This window comes from Pleuronectes platessa, chromosome 21 (genome assembly GCF_947347685.1).
Source record: "Pleuronectes platessa chromosome 21, fPlePla1.1, whole genome shotgun sequence".
Taxonomy (NCBI): domain Eukaryota; kingdom Metazoa; phylum Chordata; class Actinopteri; order Pleuronectiformes; family Pleuronectidae; genus Pleuronectes; species Pleuronectes platessa.
This window is the reverse complement of record NC_070646.1, coordinates 9,474,024-9,495,022: the sequence shown is the minus strand read 5'-3', so window position 1 is coordinate 9,495,022 and position 20,999 is coordinate 9,474,024. Positions and strand designations below refer to the sequence as shown.

The window sequence follows — 20,999 nt, the reverse complement described above, 5'->3', positions numbered from 1 at the left end:
TTCTTCGCTACAAGCTAAAGTCAGGGATGGGATTTGTTGCAACAGTGATCAAAACCTAAACCTGGAGTACACATGTATATTATTGCAGCAAGGCAACAACACAAACCACAGGCGTCAACAAGACTTCATCCTAGTATCTGCTTTGGCTAAATATCTCTCCAGTCCAAACATTATGTTTAGTTAAGATAATTTTGTTTGTCTCATACGTTCCTCATATTTTCCTGACAGAATCCACTTGTAAAAATCGGTGAGATGAGACCTTTTGCAGAGATTTAGGGAGAAGCACTATGTGATATTAATGGCTAATACAATAATACATACAATATGCAGAGTAGGCAAGATAGATAAGCAGTATAGATAAAAGACAGATGGATGGATTTTTTTCTCGAAGGGGTAAAAACAGGGACCAGTCATGAAGGTATCTCCCTGAAGTCTCAAATAGGACTTGCAAGAAGTATTTTTTAATGTTTTCCTTTCAGGGAATTTTAGGAGAAAATATGAGAAACATTTAGGAACTAAAATGGACTACGTATTCTCTGGGATGTCCCAACACCTCTGCTGGGTCAAGGCGTTATCCCAGGACAGAGCTGATATCTCCAGTCTCAGTATAACACAGTGAATTAAATGTTAATGTGTGTTTTTTATATTTTGGATGCATTATTCTCCTCATAGTGGAAAACCAAGGCCTCAACATGGCCTCCCAGATCCCAGCTCTCCCTCAGTCCTACGCTCCTGGGACCAACAGCGTCTTCTCGGACCAGTCTGGCTTTTACTCTCTGGACTCCAACGTGCCCGGGCTCTCCAAGGTGATTCTCAACAAGCTCAACATGAAGGACTACGGAGAGTACAGGTGCAAACAGACTCTGATTCATCAATATGGACACACATGGTATAAATGGTGAATTTCTTCTCCTCATTGCTTCATTTGTTCCATGCCAACCAGGGCTGCCGTCGTGGGAAAAGCTAAAGGAATCTCGTTCCGCAACTATAAGGAGATGTTCCAGAAGATGGAGGAGACCTTTGAGTTCTGCACCGGCTGCAACAAGCTGCCGGAGCATCTCGGCGAGAACCAGACCCTGAAGCGTTGTGTGAAGTGAGTGCAAAGTCCAAAGTGAGGGGCGACACTAGAGCGCTCCAGTGTCCCTCTTTTTAGGAGGTGCCCCGCCACGCACTGCAATACCCTGGCATTAGCACTGATTAACATTAATCATCGTTGACCATCAGAGTATTTTAGGGGCCACTGAAAGCCACAGTGTTCTCTGCTCGGCTCCATCATCACCTGGTCGGGACATTGTTTTGACATCTTTGCCCAAAAGCTGTCACGAGTGAAGCATTACCGTGTGATGAGGGATCGTCAAGGTGCGGACGCCTCCACAAAGGTGGATGATGGCCAGTGGCCGATATAACTAAGTCCCATGACTGTGATTCATTGCGCCACAGCCCTGCAGCTTATTACGAGCAGCTTAATGTGTTTTGCACTGTCACAGCAACGCAGATATTTCAAGGAGCGTATTGACAGGGACAGTCCGGGGATATTGTGCTGCTTACTCACAAGGGCCTCGTTGTTTTTAGTTTTCTCACCTTTGCTTGTCTGTTGCTCTCTTTACTCTCTCCAGCAGATTCAGAAACTCACTCTCTCTCTCTCTCTCTCTCTCTCTCTCTCTCTCTCTCTCTCTCTCTCTCTCTCTCTCTCTCTCTCTCTCTCTCACACACATACACCATCATGCATGTGGGTGAAATTCCCAGCTGCTGCTGTCTCTCGTGAAAAAAGCTACTGGGTGCAGCAGCAGAAAACCAGACTTGCTGACGAGTGAAAACCCTCCGGTCCGTTGACATTTGAGAATTACCACGAACAGTCCAACAGAGCCTCTGCTATATATAAATATATATGATTTCCTTTTTCACAGCCACCTCTGTTTCCTCATATTGTTTTGCCTCCTTTGTCCACCTGTAAGCCTCCTCTTGGAGGATTAGTGTGCCCCATGTGCACCGTGTCACTACACAGTGGTTGATAAATTGTTTTATGTAAATGCAGGCGCCTCCGAGGCAGCAAATGATTGCAAGGTAAAATAATATCTCCCTCAAAGCGCCAACTGGCCGTCACATTCCTAATCTAACACGCTACCTCACCACCTGAACTGTGCGATAACACACACACACACATACACACACACACACACACACACACACAGACACACACACACACACCGAGGCCACATGATCATGATTTGAATTGCAGCATCTGACTCGTGTGCGTGTAACTGTCGTCTAAAGGGGGACAGAATCCACCGTGAGAGTTACGAGTATACAACAGTAGAAGAAGGTCAAATGTAGATGGTTCTAAGGGAATGCAAGATTCTATTAACATCCTGGCACATGACGTTCTGATAATAAATCTCAATGACTTATGCATAGCAGTGCAAAGCTAAATAATACTAACAGGAAGAAATTAACACGCTCACAGTACATTGCTAATATGTGGGCAGTTAGCAGGTACAATGTTTGGGCAGGGCCATGAAATTTGATTGGCACCTGAGGTTCATCTTACTATACGCGCAATGCTACTACACAGAATTTATCCTGTTTAGATTGTAAATATTATTGTTATACGTTTGTATATATAATTATTTGTATTATTTCTTCTAATGTTTATATCAGCCCTTTTTTTGTTTTGCACCATGTTTACGCTGCATATATTTAAATGTATTATTTTCTAGCTGATGCTTCCATCCTGCTGCGATACAGCAAATTTGTCGGACTGAAAGAAATGTCTAAAGTTAATTATCTTAACGAAACCAAGACAGTTTCTTACAACGTGGCTTTCAAGGTTATTTTTCCATAATGAAGCAACTAATTGAACATTTGAACCTAACGATGGCTCGAGATGAATTGTCAGCTGATTACTGGAGGACTTATCCTCTAAGGACCTTGAATATCTCAACTCATGCAATCTTAAGAAAATCGCAAAACAAATTCAAGTGCAGCTCTATAGTAGTTTGTACGACTTTGTTAGTAGAAGTGCTTCTTTTTGATTAATTCCCATTATTTCTCTCACAGGTGCTTGAACGTGTACTATTGCAACAAGGACTGTCAGAGAAAAGACTGGCCTCAGCATAAAAGAGTCTGCAAAACACTGCGTCTGGTGGCCATCGACAGATTAGTGGAGTGGCTGATGTTCACTGGTGAGTAATGAATAGAACGTGCTGCTTGGATTGAAAAGGCCTTAAAACGCGATGTTGCATTAATGAGGTAGTCGATTGTATTTTAAAGCCGAGCTGCAGAAACTGAATACCTCAGAGACTAAACTGATCCAGTCGCAGTGGAATGTTTGTGTGGTTTTGGAATTTTAATTAGTTCCTGTGCATTTCTCTTATTAATTTGTTTAGCTTTTCTGTTAACTTGACAGGTCGAGTCAACATGTGTTGTTGTCCTCCTCATAAATGTTGTACCCCACACAGGAGACCTCCCATTCCCCACTGATGAGTGGTCCAAGTCAGCCCCTGAGGTGAAGAACTGGAATGATTGGCTACCCATGCAGGGCGACCTCACGCCGCGTCTGGATGCCATTTTGTCCGGTGCCAACATGGCGACCCTTTGGGACAACGCCAGCCGGACGCGGCCCGATGATGCTGACCTGCGTCAGTCCTTGTGGCGCCTTCAGAGCGAGTTCCTCTCTCGAGTTCTCACAGTTGGGATGGCGGTTCAACACTTTGGCTTGGACCCGCACGCCAAACCCCTCACCATTCACGTGGCAGGGGCGTCCCACAATGAGACCATGAGAGCAAGTCTGACAGACTATGACGAACTCAACCATATGTTTCCCGGACACCAGGGCATAGAGATCGTCATGGTGGGGCCGGAAGTGGTGGACGGGCCCATCATGAGGCCTCCTCTCAGGGGGTTCGGCCCCAAGAAGGCAGTCTTCATCAGCGCCTATAAGGGGCTGTACCACCAATTCTGGGAGGAGCTGGTGGAGGAACAGGAAGCAGCCAAGCCGGACCTGGTGGTCGGATTTCATCCTGGTATGTAAACACTAAAATGTGCCATGGTGGAGAAGTGATCGTACAAACCCTAGAATCTTGAGATCACCCTTAAATTGCCTTTAAATAAGCAAAGATTGAAATAATCACATAGAACAAGCTTAATCGAAGTATTTTGGACAACAACCTCCCTCGGTAAACAGAGTGGGTAGGAGGCGCATAACTTGCTAGATCTAGCCTATTCATTACAGCCAGGCTTTTATTGGGGATTTGGGTAATTAATAGGAGCAGCTGGGAAAGATTTTGGCTTCGGATTGCTGGACTCAGCGCAGTGTCGATAAGCTGCCCTTTTGAAAGTGGAGTCTCTGTCCATTCCCTCTGAGGATTCACTCAGGCGGACATTTGGTGTCACAGACTGAATCACTGACTCAAAACAACCTCTGCATCCCTGTCCTGTCTTCATTTCAAGAACATACAATTTTTGGTGAATTATGGACATATTTAATCTATTTGTGGAATGCATATCTGGAGATTGCTGCGATTTGGACATTTATAACTAAACAGGGGACCAGCGCTCTGTAGCAGTCAGTGGATGTCTTCTTCTATGTCTTCAGATAAACAACAGCTGATTCAGAAACTGCGTCAAAATCGCTTCCAGATCATTTCTATAATTTGATTATTCTCATTCAACCATGGGACTGACAGAGACACACAACACAGATGCTGATCTCCATCGCGGCAGCAACATTCACAGAATGACTTTCCCTTTAGAAAGATGTCTTCAAAGTCAACATTCGTTTTGTTTCTGCAATGCTCTAAATCGAGCTGTCTTACAGAGATTTTATTTTGAAAAGTTGTGAACTTGGGTCTGAAGATTGTGCTGATGCTTAACAGACCTAACGGATCATTCCCATTATCTGCAAAACACACAGAAGAACTGTAATAAAGCAAATTCAGTCTCATTTTAGAAACATTGACTTTATTAAATCTTTTGACACAAAGGTTTCTAACCATAGACTGTTTATAAATACAAGTCTGCAGACAACATTCAGCAAACAAACAATAAAAAGTGATAGTATGAAGTAGAACTGTTCGAGGAGGACTCACTAATGACAAGGAATAACTCTGAAATAGCTCTGAAGCATTAACACAGGACAAGAGAACAGCCCATTCCAAACAAGCAGCTTGAGAAATGGGCAAAAGCGACTTCACATATTTCACATCAGGCTCAAACGGTGTCAAGGTGTCTTAGTTCATGAATTGAGAAAGATAAAATGAAAAAAATGATTCGTGGTTATTAAAAACAAGATATTTAATGAATACTTTTTATATTAAATTATGAAATAAATTGATTTCCAAAAATATAGCAAAGAAACACTCAGCCCTGTATGACATCACACTGTACGTCAATACGGGTAATTTTTAACCCATGTTGTGCCTAAGAAGGGGTTTGCATAGCTTCTGTATCAAAGGCTTAAAGAAGAGGTCCCCTTTACATCAGCTATACATGGACACACACACATGCACACACATCAAAGGAAAAAACATCCTGGGAATGGCTCTTATCTTGAACATTATAGAACATTCTACCTATATAGATATGACTGTAGCACCTTACTCACACCATCTCCTACCTATTACCCTGTGTCTAACGATTGTCAGGAGGAAAAGAGGTCAACCAGCAACAAACAGCTGAACAATAAGATTACTTCTGATTAAAACTGATCACCATGGATAAAATCGGAAGCACTGCTGGACAACTCAAAGCCGATTGCCAGGCATTTCAACGAGATGTCATTGATCTTGAACTTCAGTTGGGCAAGCAGAGAGCCCGTGTTCGCCAAAACAGAGAGTTGCCAGGGGACGAGGCCCACGAAAAGTTGGCCGAATTGCAACCCCTGGATGAAAGCTACTGCGACACGGATGAAGAAATGTGGCAGCCTGAGGATGGGGAGGTGGAGGATGACTCTGATGAGGACACACAGCAGCCTGAGGATTGCGAAGAGGACAGTGAAACCCTCAGCACTAGAAAGATCCTCATTGAGACAGACCTCCACAGTTATTACAAGGAGCTGCAGGAGGCTTATGTGATCAAGCAGCAACTGTTTGCTTCGGAGCTGCAGTTTGAGAGGAGCAAAAACAAGGTTCTCCTAGATGAGCTGGAGAAGCTTAAAGCTTCAAACAATGAGCTCAGTCAAAGTTACGAAGCAGAAAACCTCAGAGCCGGGCAGCAGGCCAGCCACCTGATGGCTTTGATTGAGCAAGACGAGTCTCAGATGCACTCCTTCCATGCTGAGCAGAACTTCCTCCGTCTGCAGATAATGGAGGAGATGAGATGTCTCCGCAATAGTGCTGCAGAGGAGAAAATGCTTCTGCAGAGACAAGTGGAGGAACTGACTTCTCAACTCTCCCTGATGAAGGAGAGAGAGGATGTCAAGTATCAGGAGTGGCAGGAGGAAAGGGATGAGGAGAAGCAGGAGGACAAATGGGGGGAGCTGCAGGAGGCTTATATCATCAAGCAGCAGATGTTTGCTTCGGAGCTGCAGTTTGAGAGGAGCACCGTCAAGGCTCTCCTAGATGAACTGGATAAACTAAGAGCTTCTCAACTCTCCCTGATGAAGGAGAGAGAGGATGTCAACCATCAGGAGTGGCAGGAGGAAAGGGATGAGGAGAAGCAGGAGGAGAAATTGGGGGAGCTGCAGGAGGCTTCTATAATCAAGCAGCAGATGTTTGCATCGGAGCTGCAGTTTGAGAGGAGCACAGTCAAGGCTCTCCTAGATGAACTGGATAAACTAAGAGCTTCAAACAATGAGATCATTCAAAGGGCTGAAGCGGACAACCTCAGAGCCGGGCAGCAGGCCAGCCACCTGATGGCTGAGCTTGAGAAAGTCACGTCTCAGATGAACTCCTTCCAGGCTGAGCAGAACCTCCTCCGTCTGCAGATAACGGAGGAGATGAGATGTCTCTGCAAAAGTGCTGCTGAGGAGAAAATGCTTCTGCAGAGGGAAGTTGAGGAACTGACTTTTCAACTCTCACTGAAGAAGGAGAGAGAGGATGTCAAGCATCAGGAGTGGCAGGAGGAAAGGGATGAGGAGAAGCAGGAGGAGAAATGGGGGGAGCTGCAGGAGGCTTATATCATCAAGCAGCAGATGTTTGCTTCGGAGCTGCAGTTTGAGAGGAGCACCGTCAAGGCTCTCCTAGATGAACTGGATAAACTAAGAGCTTCAAACAATGAGATCATTCAAACGGATGAAGCGGACAACCTCAGAGCCGGGCAGCAAGCCAGCCACCTGATGGCTGAGCTTGAGAAAGTCAGGTCTCAGATGAACTCCTTCCAGGCTGAGCAGAACCTCCTCCGTCTGCAGATAACGGAGGAGATGAGATGTCTCTGCAAAAGTGCTGCTGAGGAGAAAATGCTTCTGCAGAGGGAAGAGGAGGAACTGACTTCTCAACTCTCACTGAAGAAGGAGAGAGAGGATGTCAAGCAACAGGAGTGGCAGGAGGAAAGGGATGAGGAGAAGCGGGAGGATAAATGGGGGGAGGAGCAGCAGGAGAAAGACGAGGTGAAATGGGGGGAGGAAGAAGGAGGAGGAGAGCCTGTGGACAAACCTGCCTACCTGGAGTCCCACTCTGATGCCCTCCCTGCTTCAGAACCTGTGGAGACTGAGTTGTCTAAGGAGACGCCCAAAAAGAAGAAGTCTTCGATCTGGAAAAAAATCAGACAGCATCTGGGACTGAGGAGGAGGAAGAAGCAACCTCACAACTGATTCACACCTCCAATTGTTCACCTGTGTTTCTCCTTCATGAAATCAGGTCTGAGAGGTGGAATTTAAAATGCTATCAAATGTCTTTAAGTGATATAACATACATAATGTATATGTATATTATATGATGTTAACAAATATTAAAAATTATAATTATCTCATGCATATTGCTTCATTTAAGAATTGTTCATTTGTTTTTCAGTTTAGTTTTGAACCTAACCTAACCTTAACATAAACCCAAAGCTTGATCCAACCTAACCTATAACATACATTAAGCTAATTATAACCCTAACTACTCCTTGCTGAATGCTAACCTTTAACTTAACCTTATATAGACCTTAACCTGAAAGTAACGCCCAACCATAAAACACATCTTCACATTAAAATATAATGACACATGTTACTTGCTCTTTTCCTCATGTTGAAGACAAGTCCTCATAATGTCACTTTCCCCTGAATCGAGGTCCTCACAAAAGCAGCAATACCTGGACCACACACACACAAACACACACACACACACACACACAATTTGGTGAATTATGGACATATTTGATCTGTTTGTGGAATGCATATCTGGAGATTGGTGCGATTTGGACATTTGATATGTTCTAATTTAATAAAAATGTGACTAAACAGGGGACCAGCGCTCTGTAGCAGTCAGTGGATGTCTTATGAACAGCTCATTTGGAAACTGTGTCAAAATCGCTGCCAGATCATTTCTATAATTTGATTATTCTCATTCAACCATGGGACTGACAGAGACACACAACACAGATACTGATCTCCATCACGGCAGCAACATTCACAGAATGACTTTCCCTTTAGAAAGATGTCTTCAAAGTCAAAGCACAACATTTGTTTTGTTTCCGCAGTGCTCTAAATCGAGCTGTCTTACAGAGCTTTTATTTTGAAAAGTTGTGAACTTGGGTCTGAGGATTGTGCTGACCTAACGGATCATTCCCATTATCTGCAAACCACACAGAAGAACAGTAATAAAGCAAATTCAGTCTCATTTTATAAGAAACATTGACTTTATCAAATCTTTTGACACAAAGGTTTCTAACCATAGACTGTTTATAAAAACAAGTCTGCAGACAACATTCAGCAAACAAACAATAAAAAGTGATAGTATGAAGTAGAACTGTTCGAGGAGGACTCACTAATGACAAGGAATAACTCTGAAATAGCTCTGAAGCATTAACACAGGACAAGAGAACAACCCATTCCCAGCAAGCAGTTTGAGAAATGGGCAAAAGCGACTTCACATATTTCACGTCAGGCTCAAACTTATCCCCCCCTCCCCTCTCCCTCATAGAGAACCAACCCATTAAAGTTGCCCAGAACAACCCGACACCTCCTTAAGCTCTGGCACTGCCTCTGCCCCTTCAGACCCTTTAACCTGCAAATCGCCAGTAAAGCCCAGTCACCTCTATACCCTCCCCCCCCCCCCCCCCCGGCTCAGCAGTCACTGCAGGCTCCCACATGGAGCTAAATATACGGTGAATCATTCGTCCTGTGAGCAAAGTGCCTGAGTGGCTGGCTGCATTTCATACTGCAAAGCTGGCAGGGCGCTGCATCATAACGCTGTTTATGTGATAGGGGAGCAGGCGGCGTGACACGAGGAAGAGAAAGACCGGTGTGTGTGTGTTTGTGTGTGTGTCTGTGTGTGTGTGTGTGTGTGAAAGTCAGAAAGAGACTGAATGAGAGGGAGTGGGAAGGCGACAACAAAGCTGTGAGGAACTGATAAACAGGGGAGGCTTGACCTTATAGAACAGCAGAGGGAGGATGATGTCGGCTGTTGTCTCTCAATAAGGAGACGGATGTGGCCAAGTCAAGTCCTCCTCACGAAGATAGAACTGTGGCTGCGGGCGTAAAAAGTCAAAATAAGCTCCTTTCCTATCCACTGTTCTTTGACCCCTGTGGAAAACGTCAGGAGGTGGAGGTGAAGCGGAGGAGTTCGGCAGTGCAGAGAAAACCTGACTCCACTCACACTGTGTTTCTTTGAACACAAACTTTGTTTATAATAGAGGGGACTTGAGTTTCCTGTGCAAAACAGAATGACCCGTCCTGAGAAATTATGTCTTCAGTTTTTACAGAGGGAACATTTAACCATCAGTTTCTCAGAGGATACAAAATATCAAATTAGGGACTGAAATGTTGAAATAATATAATAATGTAAGTAATAATTATTTATAAGTGCTTTTCAAAATTGGGGGATTGAAATGACTTTTATATTTATATACAAAAAGTCAGACGCTTCGACATTAATGTGAGGATTTCCCTTGTACAAATAAGACAATTGTAAAATAAGACTTACATGAATCAGATGTGCAAAAGCAGCCCGTTTAGTTCTGACGAGTAGTTCTGACAAGTGTGGCATGTGAAAAGTTGTCCACAGTAAACATGTTCCTAACTACAAACATTTAATAATCAAAGGTTCCTATCAAATTCACGCTTGCACACATGGGTCATTTTTTACCCATGTGTGTAAACTCGATGTAGTAATAGAAAAACTATTTTAGTTAAAAAATTAAGACAGAGAAAATGAAAATAATGATTTGTGGTAATCAAAAACAAGATAATTTGATGAATACTTTGTAATATTATATGATTAAATAAATAGATTTTAAGAGATATAGAAAAAAAGCACAGCCATGCATTAAATAATACGTGAAATGAATATGTGTCATTTTTTACCCATGTTGTGCCTTTGAAGGGTAGTGATACATAAATGATTTTTATTAAAAAAATAAAAAAGGACAAAGGAAAATAAGAATTTATGATGATCAAAAACAAGTTAATTGAGGAGTTCCTGGAATTCTGAATGATGAGATACATTTATTGCAAAGATATTTACAATTAAGACTCCATCGGGTCATTTTTGACCCCTGTGTGTAAACTTGAAACTTGAAAAATATTTGAGTTCATAAATGGAGAAAGGTAAAATTAAAATAGTGATTCGTGGTAATCAAAAACTAGATGTTTAATGAATACTTTGAATAATAAATGATGAAATAAATTGATTTCCAAAAATATAGCAAAGAAACACTCAGCCCTGTATGACATCACACTGTAGGTCAATACGGGTCATTTTTAACCCATGTTGTGCCTAAGAAGGGGTTTGCATAGCTTCTGTATCAAAGGCTTAAAGAAGACATATTTAGGTCCCCTTTGCATCAGCTATACATGGACACACACACACACATCAAAGGAAAAAACATCCTGGGAATGGCTCTTATCTTGAACATTATAGAACATTCTACATTAGATATGACTGCAGCACCTTACTCACACCATTTCCTACCTATTACCCTGTGTCTTACGATTGTCAGGAGGAAAAGAGGTCAACCAGCAACAAACAGCTGAACAATAAGATTACTTCTGATTAAAACTGATCACCATGGATAACATCGGAAGCACTGCTGGACAACTCAAAGCCGATTGCCAGGCATTTCAACGAGATGTCATTGATCTTGAACTTCAGTTGGGCAAGCAGAGAGCCCGTGTTCGCCAAAACAGAGAGTTGCCAGGGGACGAGGCCCACAAAAAGTTGGCCGAATTGCAACCCCTGGATGAAAGCTACTGCGACACGGATGAAGAAATGTGGCAGCCTGAGGATGGGGAGGAGGAGGATGACTGGGATGAGGACACACAGCAGTCTGAGGATGGGGAGGTGGAGGATGACTCTGATGAGGACACACAGCAGCCTGAGGATTGCGAAGAGGACAGTGAAACCCTCAGCACTGGAAAGATCCTCATTGAGACAGACCTCCACAGTTATTACAAGGAGCTGCAGGAGGCTTATGTGATCAAGCAGCAACTGTTTGCATCGGAGCTGCAGTTTGAGAGGAGCAAAAACAAGGTTCTCCTAGATGAGCTGGAGAAGCTTAAAGCTTCAAACAATGAGCTCAGTCAAAGTTACGAAGCAGAAAACCTCAGAGCCGGGCAGCAGGCCGGCCACCTGATGGCTTTGATTGAGCAAGACGAGTCTCAGATGCACTCCTTCCATGCTGAGCAGAACTTCCTCCGTCTGCAGATAATGGAGGAGATGAGATGTCTCCGCAATAGTGCTGCAGAGGAGAAAATGCTTCTGCAGAGACAAGTGGAGGAACTGTCTTCTCAACTCTCCCTGATGAAGGAGAGAGAGGATGTCAAGCATCAGGAGTGGCAGGAGGAAAGGGATGAGGAGAAGCAGGAGGAGAAATGGGGGGAGCTGCAGGAGGCTTATATCATCAAGCAGCAGATGTTTGCTTCGGAGCTGCAGTTTGAGAGGAGCACCGTCAAGGCTCTCCTAGATGAACTGGATAAACTAAGAGCTTCTCAACTCTCACTGAAGAAGGAGAGAGAGGATGTCAACCATCAGGAGTGGCAGGAGGAAAGGGATGAGGAGAAGCAGGAGGAGAAATGGGGGGAGCTGCAGGAGGCTTCTATAATCAAGCAGCAGATGTTTGCATCGGAGCTGCAGTTTGAGAGGAGCACAGTCAAGGCTCTCCTAGATGAACTGGATAAACTAAGAGCTTCAAACAATGAGATCATTCAAAGGGCTGAAGCGGACAACCACAGAGCCGGGCAGCAGGCCAGCCACCTGATGGCTGAGCTTGAGAAAGTCAGGTCTCAGATGAACTCCTTCCAGGCTGAGCAGAACCTCCTCCGTCTGCAGATAACGGAGGAGATGAGATGTCTCTGCAAAAGTGCTGCTGAGGAGAAAACGCTTCTGCAGAGACAAGTGGAGGAACTGACTTCTCAACTCTCACTGAAGAAGGAGAGAGAGGATGTCAAGCATCAGGAGTGGCAGGAGGAAAGGGATGAGGAGAAGCAGGAGGAGAAATGGGGGGAGCTGCAGGAGGCTTCTATCATCAAGCAGCAGATGTTTGCTTCGGAGCTGCAGTTTGAGAGGAGCACAGTCAAGGCTCTCCTAGATGAACTGGATAAACTAAGAGCTTCAAACAATGAGATCATTCAAACGGATGAAGCGGACAACCTCAGAGCCGGGCAGCAGGCCAGCCACCTGATGGCTGAGCTTGAGAAAGTCAGGTCTCAGATGAACTCCTTCCAGGCTGAGCAGAACCTCCTCCGTCTGCAGATAACGGAGGAGATGAGATGTCTCTGCAAAAGTGCTGCTGAGGAGAAAATGCTTCTGCAGAGGGAAGAGGAGGAACTGACTTCTCAACTCTCACTGAAGAAGGAGAGAGAGGATGTCAAGCATCAGGAGTGGCAGGAGGAAAGGGATGAGGAGAAGCGGGAGGAATGGGGGGAGGAGCAGCAGGAGAAAGACGAGGTGAAATGGGGGGAGGAAGCAGGAGGAGGAGAGCCTGTGGACAAACCTGCCTACCTGGAGTCCAACTCTGATGCCCTCCCTGCTTCAGAACCTGTGGAGACTGAGTTGTCTGAGGAGACGCCCAAAAAGAAGAAGTCTTCAATCTGGAAAAAAATCAGACAGCATCTGGGACTGAGGAGGAGAAAGAAGCAACCTCACAACTGATTCACACCTCCAATTGTTCACCTGTGTTTCTCCTTCATGAAATCAGGTCTGAGAGGTGGAATTTAAAATGCTATCAAATGTCTTTAAGTGATATAACATACATAATGTATATGTATATTATATGATGTTAACAAATATTAAAAATTACAATTATCTCATGCATATTGCTTCATTTAAGAATTGTTCATTTGTTTTTCAGTTTAGTTTTGAACCTAACCTAACCTTAACATAAACCCAAAGCTTAATCCAACCTAACCTATAACATACATTTAGCTAATTATAACCCTAACTACTCCTTGCTGAATGCTAACCTTTAACTTAACCTTATATAGCCCTTAACCTGAAAGTAACGCCCAACCGTAAAACACATCTTCGCATTAAAATATAATGACACATGTTGTATAGGGACTTGCTTTATTTCCTCATGTTGAAGACAAGTCCTCATAATGTCACTTTCCCCTGAATCGAGGTCCTCACAAAAGCAGCAATACCTGGACCACACACACACAAACACACACACACACACACACACACAATTTGGTGAATTATGGACATATTTGATCAGTTTGTGGAATGCATATCTGGAGATTGGTGCGATTTGGACATTTGATATGTTCTAATTTAATAAAAATGTGACTAAACAAGGGACCAGCGCTCTGTAGCAGTCAGTGGATGTCTTATGAACAGCTCATTCGGAAACTGTGTCAAAATCGCTGCCAGATCATTTCTATAATTTGATTATTCTCATTCAACCATGGGACTGACAGAGACACACAACACAGATGCTGATCTCCATCACAGCAGCAACATTCACAGAATGACTTTCCCTTTAGAAAGATGTCTTCAAAGTCAAAGCACAACATTTGTTTTGTTTCCGCAGTGCTCTAAATCGAGCTGTCTTACAGAGCTTTTATTTGAAAAGTTGTGAACTTGGGTCTGTAGATTGTGCTGACTTAACGGATCATTCCCATTATCTGCAAACCACACAGAAGAACTGTAATAAAGCAAATTCAGTCTCATTTTATTAGAAACATTGACTTTATCAAATCTTTTGACACAAAGGTTTCTAACCATAGACTGTTTATAAAAACAAGTCTGCAGACAACATTCAGCAAGCAAACAATAAAAAGTGATAGTATGAAGTAGAACTGTTCGAGGAGGACTCACTAATGACAAGGAATAACTCTGAAATAGCTCTGAAGCATTAACACAGGACAAGAGAACAGCCCATTCCAAACAAGCAGCTTGAGAAATGGGCAAAAGCGACTTCACATATTTCACGTCAGGCTCAAACTTTTCCCCCCCTCCCCTCTCCCTCATAGATAACTAACCCATTAAAGTTGCCCAGAACAACCCGACACCTCCTTAAGCTCTGGCACTGCCTCTGCCCCTTCAGACCCTTTAACCTGCAAATCGCCAGTAAAGCCCAGACCCCTGTGCACCCTTCCCCCCCCCGGCTCAGCAGTCACTGCAGGCTCCCACATGGAGCTAAATATACGGTGAATCATTCGTCCTGTGAGCAAAGTGCCTGAGTGGCTGGCTGCATTTCATACTGCAAAGCTGGCAGGGCGCTGCATCATAACGCTGTTTATGTGATAGGGGAGCAGGCGGCGTGACACGAGGAAGAGAAAGACCGGTGTGTGTGTGTTTGTGTGTGTGTCTGTGTGTGTGTGTGTGTGTGAAAGTCAGAAAGAGACTGAATGAGAGGGAGTGGGAAGGCGACAACAAAGCTGTGAGGAACTGATAAACAGGGGAGGCTTGACCTTATAGAACAGCAGAGGGAGGATGATGTCGGCTGTTGTCTCTCAATAAGGAGACGGATGTGGCCAAGTCAAGTCCTCCTCACGAAGATAGAACTGTGGCTGCGGGCGTAAAAAGTCAAAATAAGCTCCTTTCCTATCCACTGTTCTTTGACCCCTGTGGAAAACGTCAGGAGGTGGAGGTGAAGCGGAGGAGTTCGGCAGTGCAGAGAAAACCTGACTCCACTCACACTGTGTTTCTTTGAACACAAACTTTGTTTATAATAGAGGGGACTTGAGTTTCCTGTGCAAAACAGAATGACCCGTCCTGAGAAATTATGTCTTCAGTTTTTACAGAGGGAACATTTAACCATCAGTTTCTCAGAGGATACAAAATATCAAATTAGGGACTGAAATGTTGAAATAATATAATAATGTAAGTAATAATTATTTATAAGTGCTTTTCAAAATTGGGGGATTGAAATGACTTTTATATTTATATACAAAAAGTCAGACGCTTCGACATTAATGTGAGGATTTCCCTTGTACAAATAAGACAATTGTAAAATAAGACTTACATGAATCAGATGTGCAAAAGCAGCCCGTTTAGTTCTGACGAGTAGTTCTGACAAGTGTGGCATGTGAAAAGTTGTCCACAGTAAACATGTTCCTAACTACAAACATTTAAAAATCAAAGGTTCCTATCAAATTCACGCTTGCACACATGGGTCATTTTTTACCCATGTGTGTAAACTCGATGTAGTAATAGAAAAACTATTTTAGTTAAAAAATTAAGACAGAGAAAATGAAAATAATGATTTGTGGTAATCAAAAACAAGATAATTTGATGAATACTTTGTAATATTATATGATTAAATAAATAGATTTTAAGAGATATAGCAAAAAAGCACAGCCATGCATTAAATAATACGTGAAATGAATACGTGTCATTTTTTACCCATGTTGTGCCTTTGAAGGGTAGTGATACATAAATGATTTTTATTAAAAAAGTAAAAAAAGGACAAAGGAAAATAAGAATTTATGATGATCAAAAACAAGTTAATTGAGGAGTTCCTGGAATTCTGAATGATGAGATACATTTATTGCAAAGATATTTACAATTAAGACTCCATCGGGTCATTTTTGACCCCTGTGTGTAAACTTGAAACTTGAAAAATATTTGAGTTCATAAATGGAGAAAGGTAAAATTAAAATAATGATTCGTGGTAATCAAAAACTAGATGTTTAATGAATACTTTGAATAATAGATGATGAAATAAATTGATTTCCAAAAATATAGCAAAGAAACACTCAGCCCTGTATGACATCACACTGTAGGTCAATAAGGGTCATTTTTAACCCATGTTGTGCCTAAGAAGGGGTTTGCATAGCTTCTGTATCAAAGGCTTAAAGAAGACATATTTAGGTCCCCTTTACATCAGCTATACATGGACACACACACACACATCAAAGGAAAAAACATCCTGGGAACGGCTCTTATCTTGAACATTATAGAACATTCTACATTAGATATGACTGCAGCACCTTACTCACACCATTTCCTACCTATTACCCTGTGTCTTACGATTGTAAGGAGGAAAAGAGGTCAACCAGCAACATCAGCTGAACAATAAGATTACTTCTGATTAAAACTGATCACCATGGATAACAACGGAAGCACTGCTCGACAACTCAAAGCCGATTGCCAGGCATTTCAACGAGATGTCATTGATCTTGAACTTCAGTTGGGCAAGCAGAGAGCCCGTGTTCGCCAAAACCGAGAGTTGCCATGGGACGAGGCCCACGAAAAGTTGGCCGAATTGCAACCCCTGGATGAAAGCTACTGCGACACGGATGAAGAAATGTGGCAGCCTGAGGATGGGGAGGAGGACAGTGAAACCCTCAGCACTAGAAAGATCCTCATTGAGACAGACCTCCACAGTTATTACAAGGAGCTGCAGGAGGCTTATGTGATCAAGCAGCAACTGTTTGCTTCGGAGCTGCAGTTTGAGAGGAGCAAAAACAAGGTTCTCCTAGATGAGCTGGAGAAGCTTAAAGCTTCAAACAATGAGCTCAGTCAAAGGTACGAAGCAGAAAACCTCAGAGCCGGGCAGCAGGCCAGCCACCTGATGGCTTTGATTGAGCAAGACGAGTCTCAGATGCACTCCTTCCATGCTGAGCAGAACTTCCTCCGTCTGCAGATAATGGAGGAGATGAGATGTCTCCGCAATAGTGCTGCAGAGGAGAAAATGCTTCTGCAGAGACAAGTGGAGGAACTGACTTCTCAACTCTCCCTGATGAAGGAGAGAGAGGATGTCAAGCATCAGGAGTGGCAGGAGGAAAGGGATGAGGAGAAGCAGGAGGAGAAATGGGGGGAGGAGCAGGAGGCTTATATCATCAAGCAGCAGATGTTTGCTTCGGAGCTGCAGTTTGAGAGGAGCACCGTCAAGGCTCTCCTAGATGAACTGGATAAACTAAGAGCTTCTCAACTCTCACTGAAGAAGGAGAGAGAGGATGTCAACCATCAGGAGTGGCAGGAGGAAAGGGATGAGGAGAAGCAGGAGGAGAAATTGGGGGAGCTGCAGGAGGCTTCTATAATCAAGCAGCAGATGTTTGCATCGGAGCTGCAGTTTGAGAGGAGCACAGTCAAGGCTCTCCTAGATGAACTGGATAAACTAAGAGCTTCAAACAATGAGATCATTCAAAGGGCTGAAGCGGACAACCTCAGAGCCGGGCAGCAGGCCAGCCACCTGATGGCTGAGCTTGAGAAAGTCACGTCTCAGATGAACTCCTTCCAGGCTGAGCAGAACCTCCTCCGTCTGCAGATAACGGAGGAGATGAGATGTCTCTGCAAAAGTGCTGCTGAGGAGAAAATGCTTCTGCAGAGGGAAGTGGAGGAACTGACTTCTCAACTCTCACTGAAGAAGGAGAGAGAGGATGTCAAGCATCAGGAGTGGCAGGAGGAAAGGGATGAGGAGAAGCAGGAGGAGAAATGGGGGGAGCTGCAGGAGGCTTCTATCATCAAGCAGCAGATGTTTGCTTCGGAGCTGCAGTTTGAGAGGAGCACAGTCAAGGCTCTCCTAGATGAACTGGATAAACTAAGAGCTTCAAACAATGAGATCATTCAAAGGGCTGAAGCGGACAACCTCAGAGCCGGGCAGCAGGCCAGCCACCTGATGGCTGAGCTTGAGAAAGTCAGGTCTCAGATGAACTCCTTCCAGGCTGAGCAGAACCTCCTCCGTCTGCAGATAACGGAGGAGATGAGATGTCTCTGCAAAAGTGCTGCTGAGGAGAAAATGCTTCTGCAGAGGGAAGAGGAGGAACTGACTTCTCAACTCTCACTGAAGAAGGAGAGAGAGGATGTCAAGCAACAGGAGTGGCAGGAGGAAAGGGATGAGGAGAAGCGGGAGGATAAATGGGGGGAGGAGCAGCAGGAGAAAGACGAGGTGAAATGGGGGGAGGAAGCAGGAGGAGGAGAGCCTGTGGACAAACCTGCCTACCTGGAGTCCAACTCTGATGCCCTCCCTGCTTCAGAACCTGTGGAGACTGAGTTGTCTGAGGAGACGCCCAAAAAGAAGACCTCTTCGATCTGGAAAAAAATCAGACAGCATCTGGGACTGAGGAGGAGAAAGAAGCAACCTCACAACTGATTCACACCTCCAATTGTTCACCTGTGTTTCTCCTTCATGAAATCAGGTCTGAGAGGTGGAATTTAAAATGCTATCAAATGTCTTTAAGTGATATAACATACATAATGTATATGTATATTATATGATGTTAACAAATATTAAAAATTATAATTATCTCATGCATATTGCTTCATTTAAGAATTGTTCATTTGTTTTTCAGTTTAGTTTTTAACCTAACCTAACCTTAACATAAACCCAAAGCTTGATCCAACCTAACCTATAACATACATTAAGCTAATTATAACCCTAACTACTCCTTGCTGAATGCTAACCTTTAACTTAACCTTATATAGACCTTAACCTGAAAGTAACGCCCAACCGTAAAACACATCTTCACATTAAAATATAATGACACATGTTGTATAGGGACTTGCTCTTTTTCCTCATGTTGAAGACAAGTCCTCATAATGTCACTTTCCCCTGAATCGAGGTCCTCACAAAAGCAGCAATACCTGGTCCACACACACACAAACACACACACACACACACACACACACACACACACACACACACAGAGAGGACTAATAATGTGAGTTTTAAATGATCTGCTCCCCTTCATTTTGTCTGATTCAAGGACGTTTTACTCTAGATGGATTTAAGGTATTTGCTTTCACAGCGGCTTGAACCTCAGTCGTCAGGCCAAAGGGCAAATATTCACCACAACTACCCTGCTCCTCTGAAAAAATAAACATAATACCACTGATGGAAACCAGAGTCAGGGGAGAGGGACATCTGTCAGTTAATATGCTGCAGAGATTATGAAGCCATCCAGCTTAAATGGGGCAGAACTGCTGCACCGGGTTGTCTCTGTGTAGTTTTCAGGATTTTTTTTTGATTTTTTGTCGGTTGGTTTGTTTGTTAGCAAGATTTCTCCTAAAAAAACTGAATGGATTTCCAGAAACTTGCTGGAGGAATGCGATATTTTTTTTGCTTTCTCTAACACTGTGAGATAAAAGCATTTTACTGTTTTTCTAGAGAATAAATCATGGATATAGATCAAGATCTACAAAAAATAAAGCTGTTTAGGGAACTGATATCTATGATTGTATTAAATTTGGAGCAGCTTGATTGAATTTAAGGGCCTCGCTGGAGGAATGCGCTCTACTCAGTGCTTTTCTAGTTCAATATAAGTATAATGGCACCTACATGGCAACTCCGAAACCCCCACATGATAAATCCTAATTTCATAGTAGTATGGTTTTACTTCCATGCACCAATCAGATTTAACAAGACTTACACGAAAATCTAATCACGTTTGTGCAGTTATTGTGTTTTTAATGTTTTTAGGGTTCCATGCCAACCAGGGTCTAGTGGAAGGCTGGCTGCCCACGCTCCTGCTACTCCGAGACTCCAACATCCCATCCTTCTTCACCATGTACAGGTTGGTCACAGAACTGTATTGAAAAAAATCAAAAACAAAGCATCTTTTAGGAATAATAGGCCTGAACAGTAGCGAATATATGAATGTCTTTGTGCCAGAGGGGCCTCATTAACTCGCAGCGTTATACCATCTGCTCCCCTAAACTCTCGCAGAAAGAAACGTCATAACTGATTAATGTCGACTCCGTTCAGACGCTGCACCTCCTCTGTGGCGGAGTCTTATTGGTTCACCCACGTATCATGTCTGGTCTCCCTGCTCTTCACCTTCCTGACCTCATCACCACAGACCTCAGTTGTTGTTGCCCACATCACACCACTGCTCCCATACCGCAACCCTCCGGTGGCCAATGCCCGTCTCCTGTTTGTTTCCTCTGCTGCAGGGGCTCGAAACCCCCCCCCCCCCCCCCCCTCCCCGACTGTAATTTCTCACCTGTCTCTTGTGAAGACCATGAAACCGAACTTACTTGATTGATTGATTCCTCCTCTGTCTCTTTGTCCCCCCCCCCCCCCCCCCCCCCACAGCGAGATGGAGCTCAAGTACTCGATGCAGATCCTGCTCGAGCTGGAGATGCACATCAGGGACAGTGGCTCCAATCCGTTCGCCTCGCAGAAGCCGGAGCAGGTCCAGGCCTGTCCCAACAAAACGCCGGTCCACTGCAACTCGCACTACATCTGCTTCCAGGGACTGCTGCCAAGTGAGGACTTTAAGGAATTAGGTCCAGACAACTAAGAAGATCAGAGCTTGTTTGGGTTCTCACAGCTCCCTATCAGGATGTGCACTTTGGGAACGTGGTGGACTGTGAGGTTTCCTGCAGATTTACCTTACATTACTCATCTGTGCAGCTTCTTGGCAGATACGGAAAATGCAGCTTACATTCTCGTTACATATCTACGTTATGTCCCTTGTATTCTAGAGCTCAGTATTGGGTCCACCTCCACCAAGGCCCACAGTAAATTCAGTATAG

The 20,999-nt window shown here is 43.8% G+C and overlaps 1 protein-coding gene across 1 annotated transcript; it reads left to right on the top strand.

The window, feature by feature from the left end:
* Nucleotides 1-692: 692 nt before the first annotated feature.
* On the top strand, nt 693-20,764 carry LOC128426987 (putative protein MSS51 homolog, mitochondrial). The gene is made up of 6 exons (XM_053414062.1): nt 693-850; nt 944-1,093; nt 3,058-3,182; nt 3,459-4,022; nt 19,942-20,035; nt 20,557-20,764. The coding sequence occupies exons 1-6, from the start codon at nt 693-695 to the stop codon at nt 20,762-20,764; spliced, it is 1,299 nt and encodes a 432-aa protein (XP_053270037.1).
* Nucleotides 20,765-20,999: the final 235 nt, after the last annotated feature.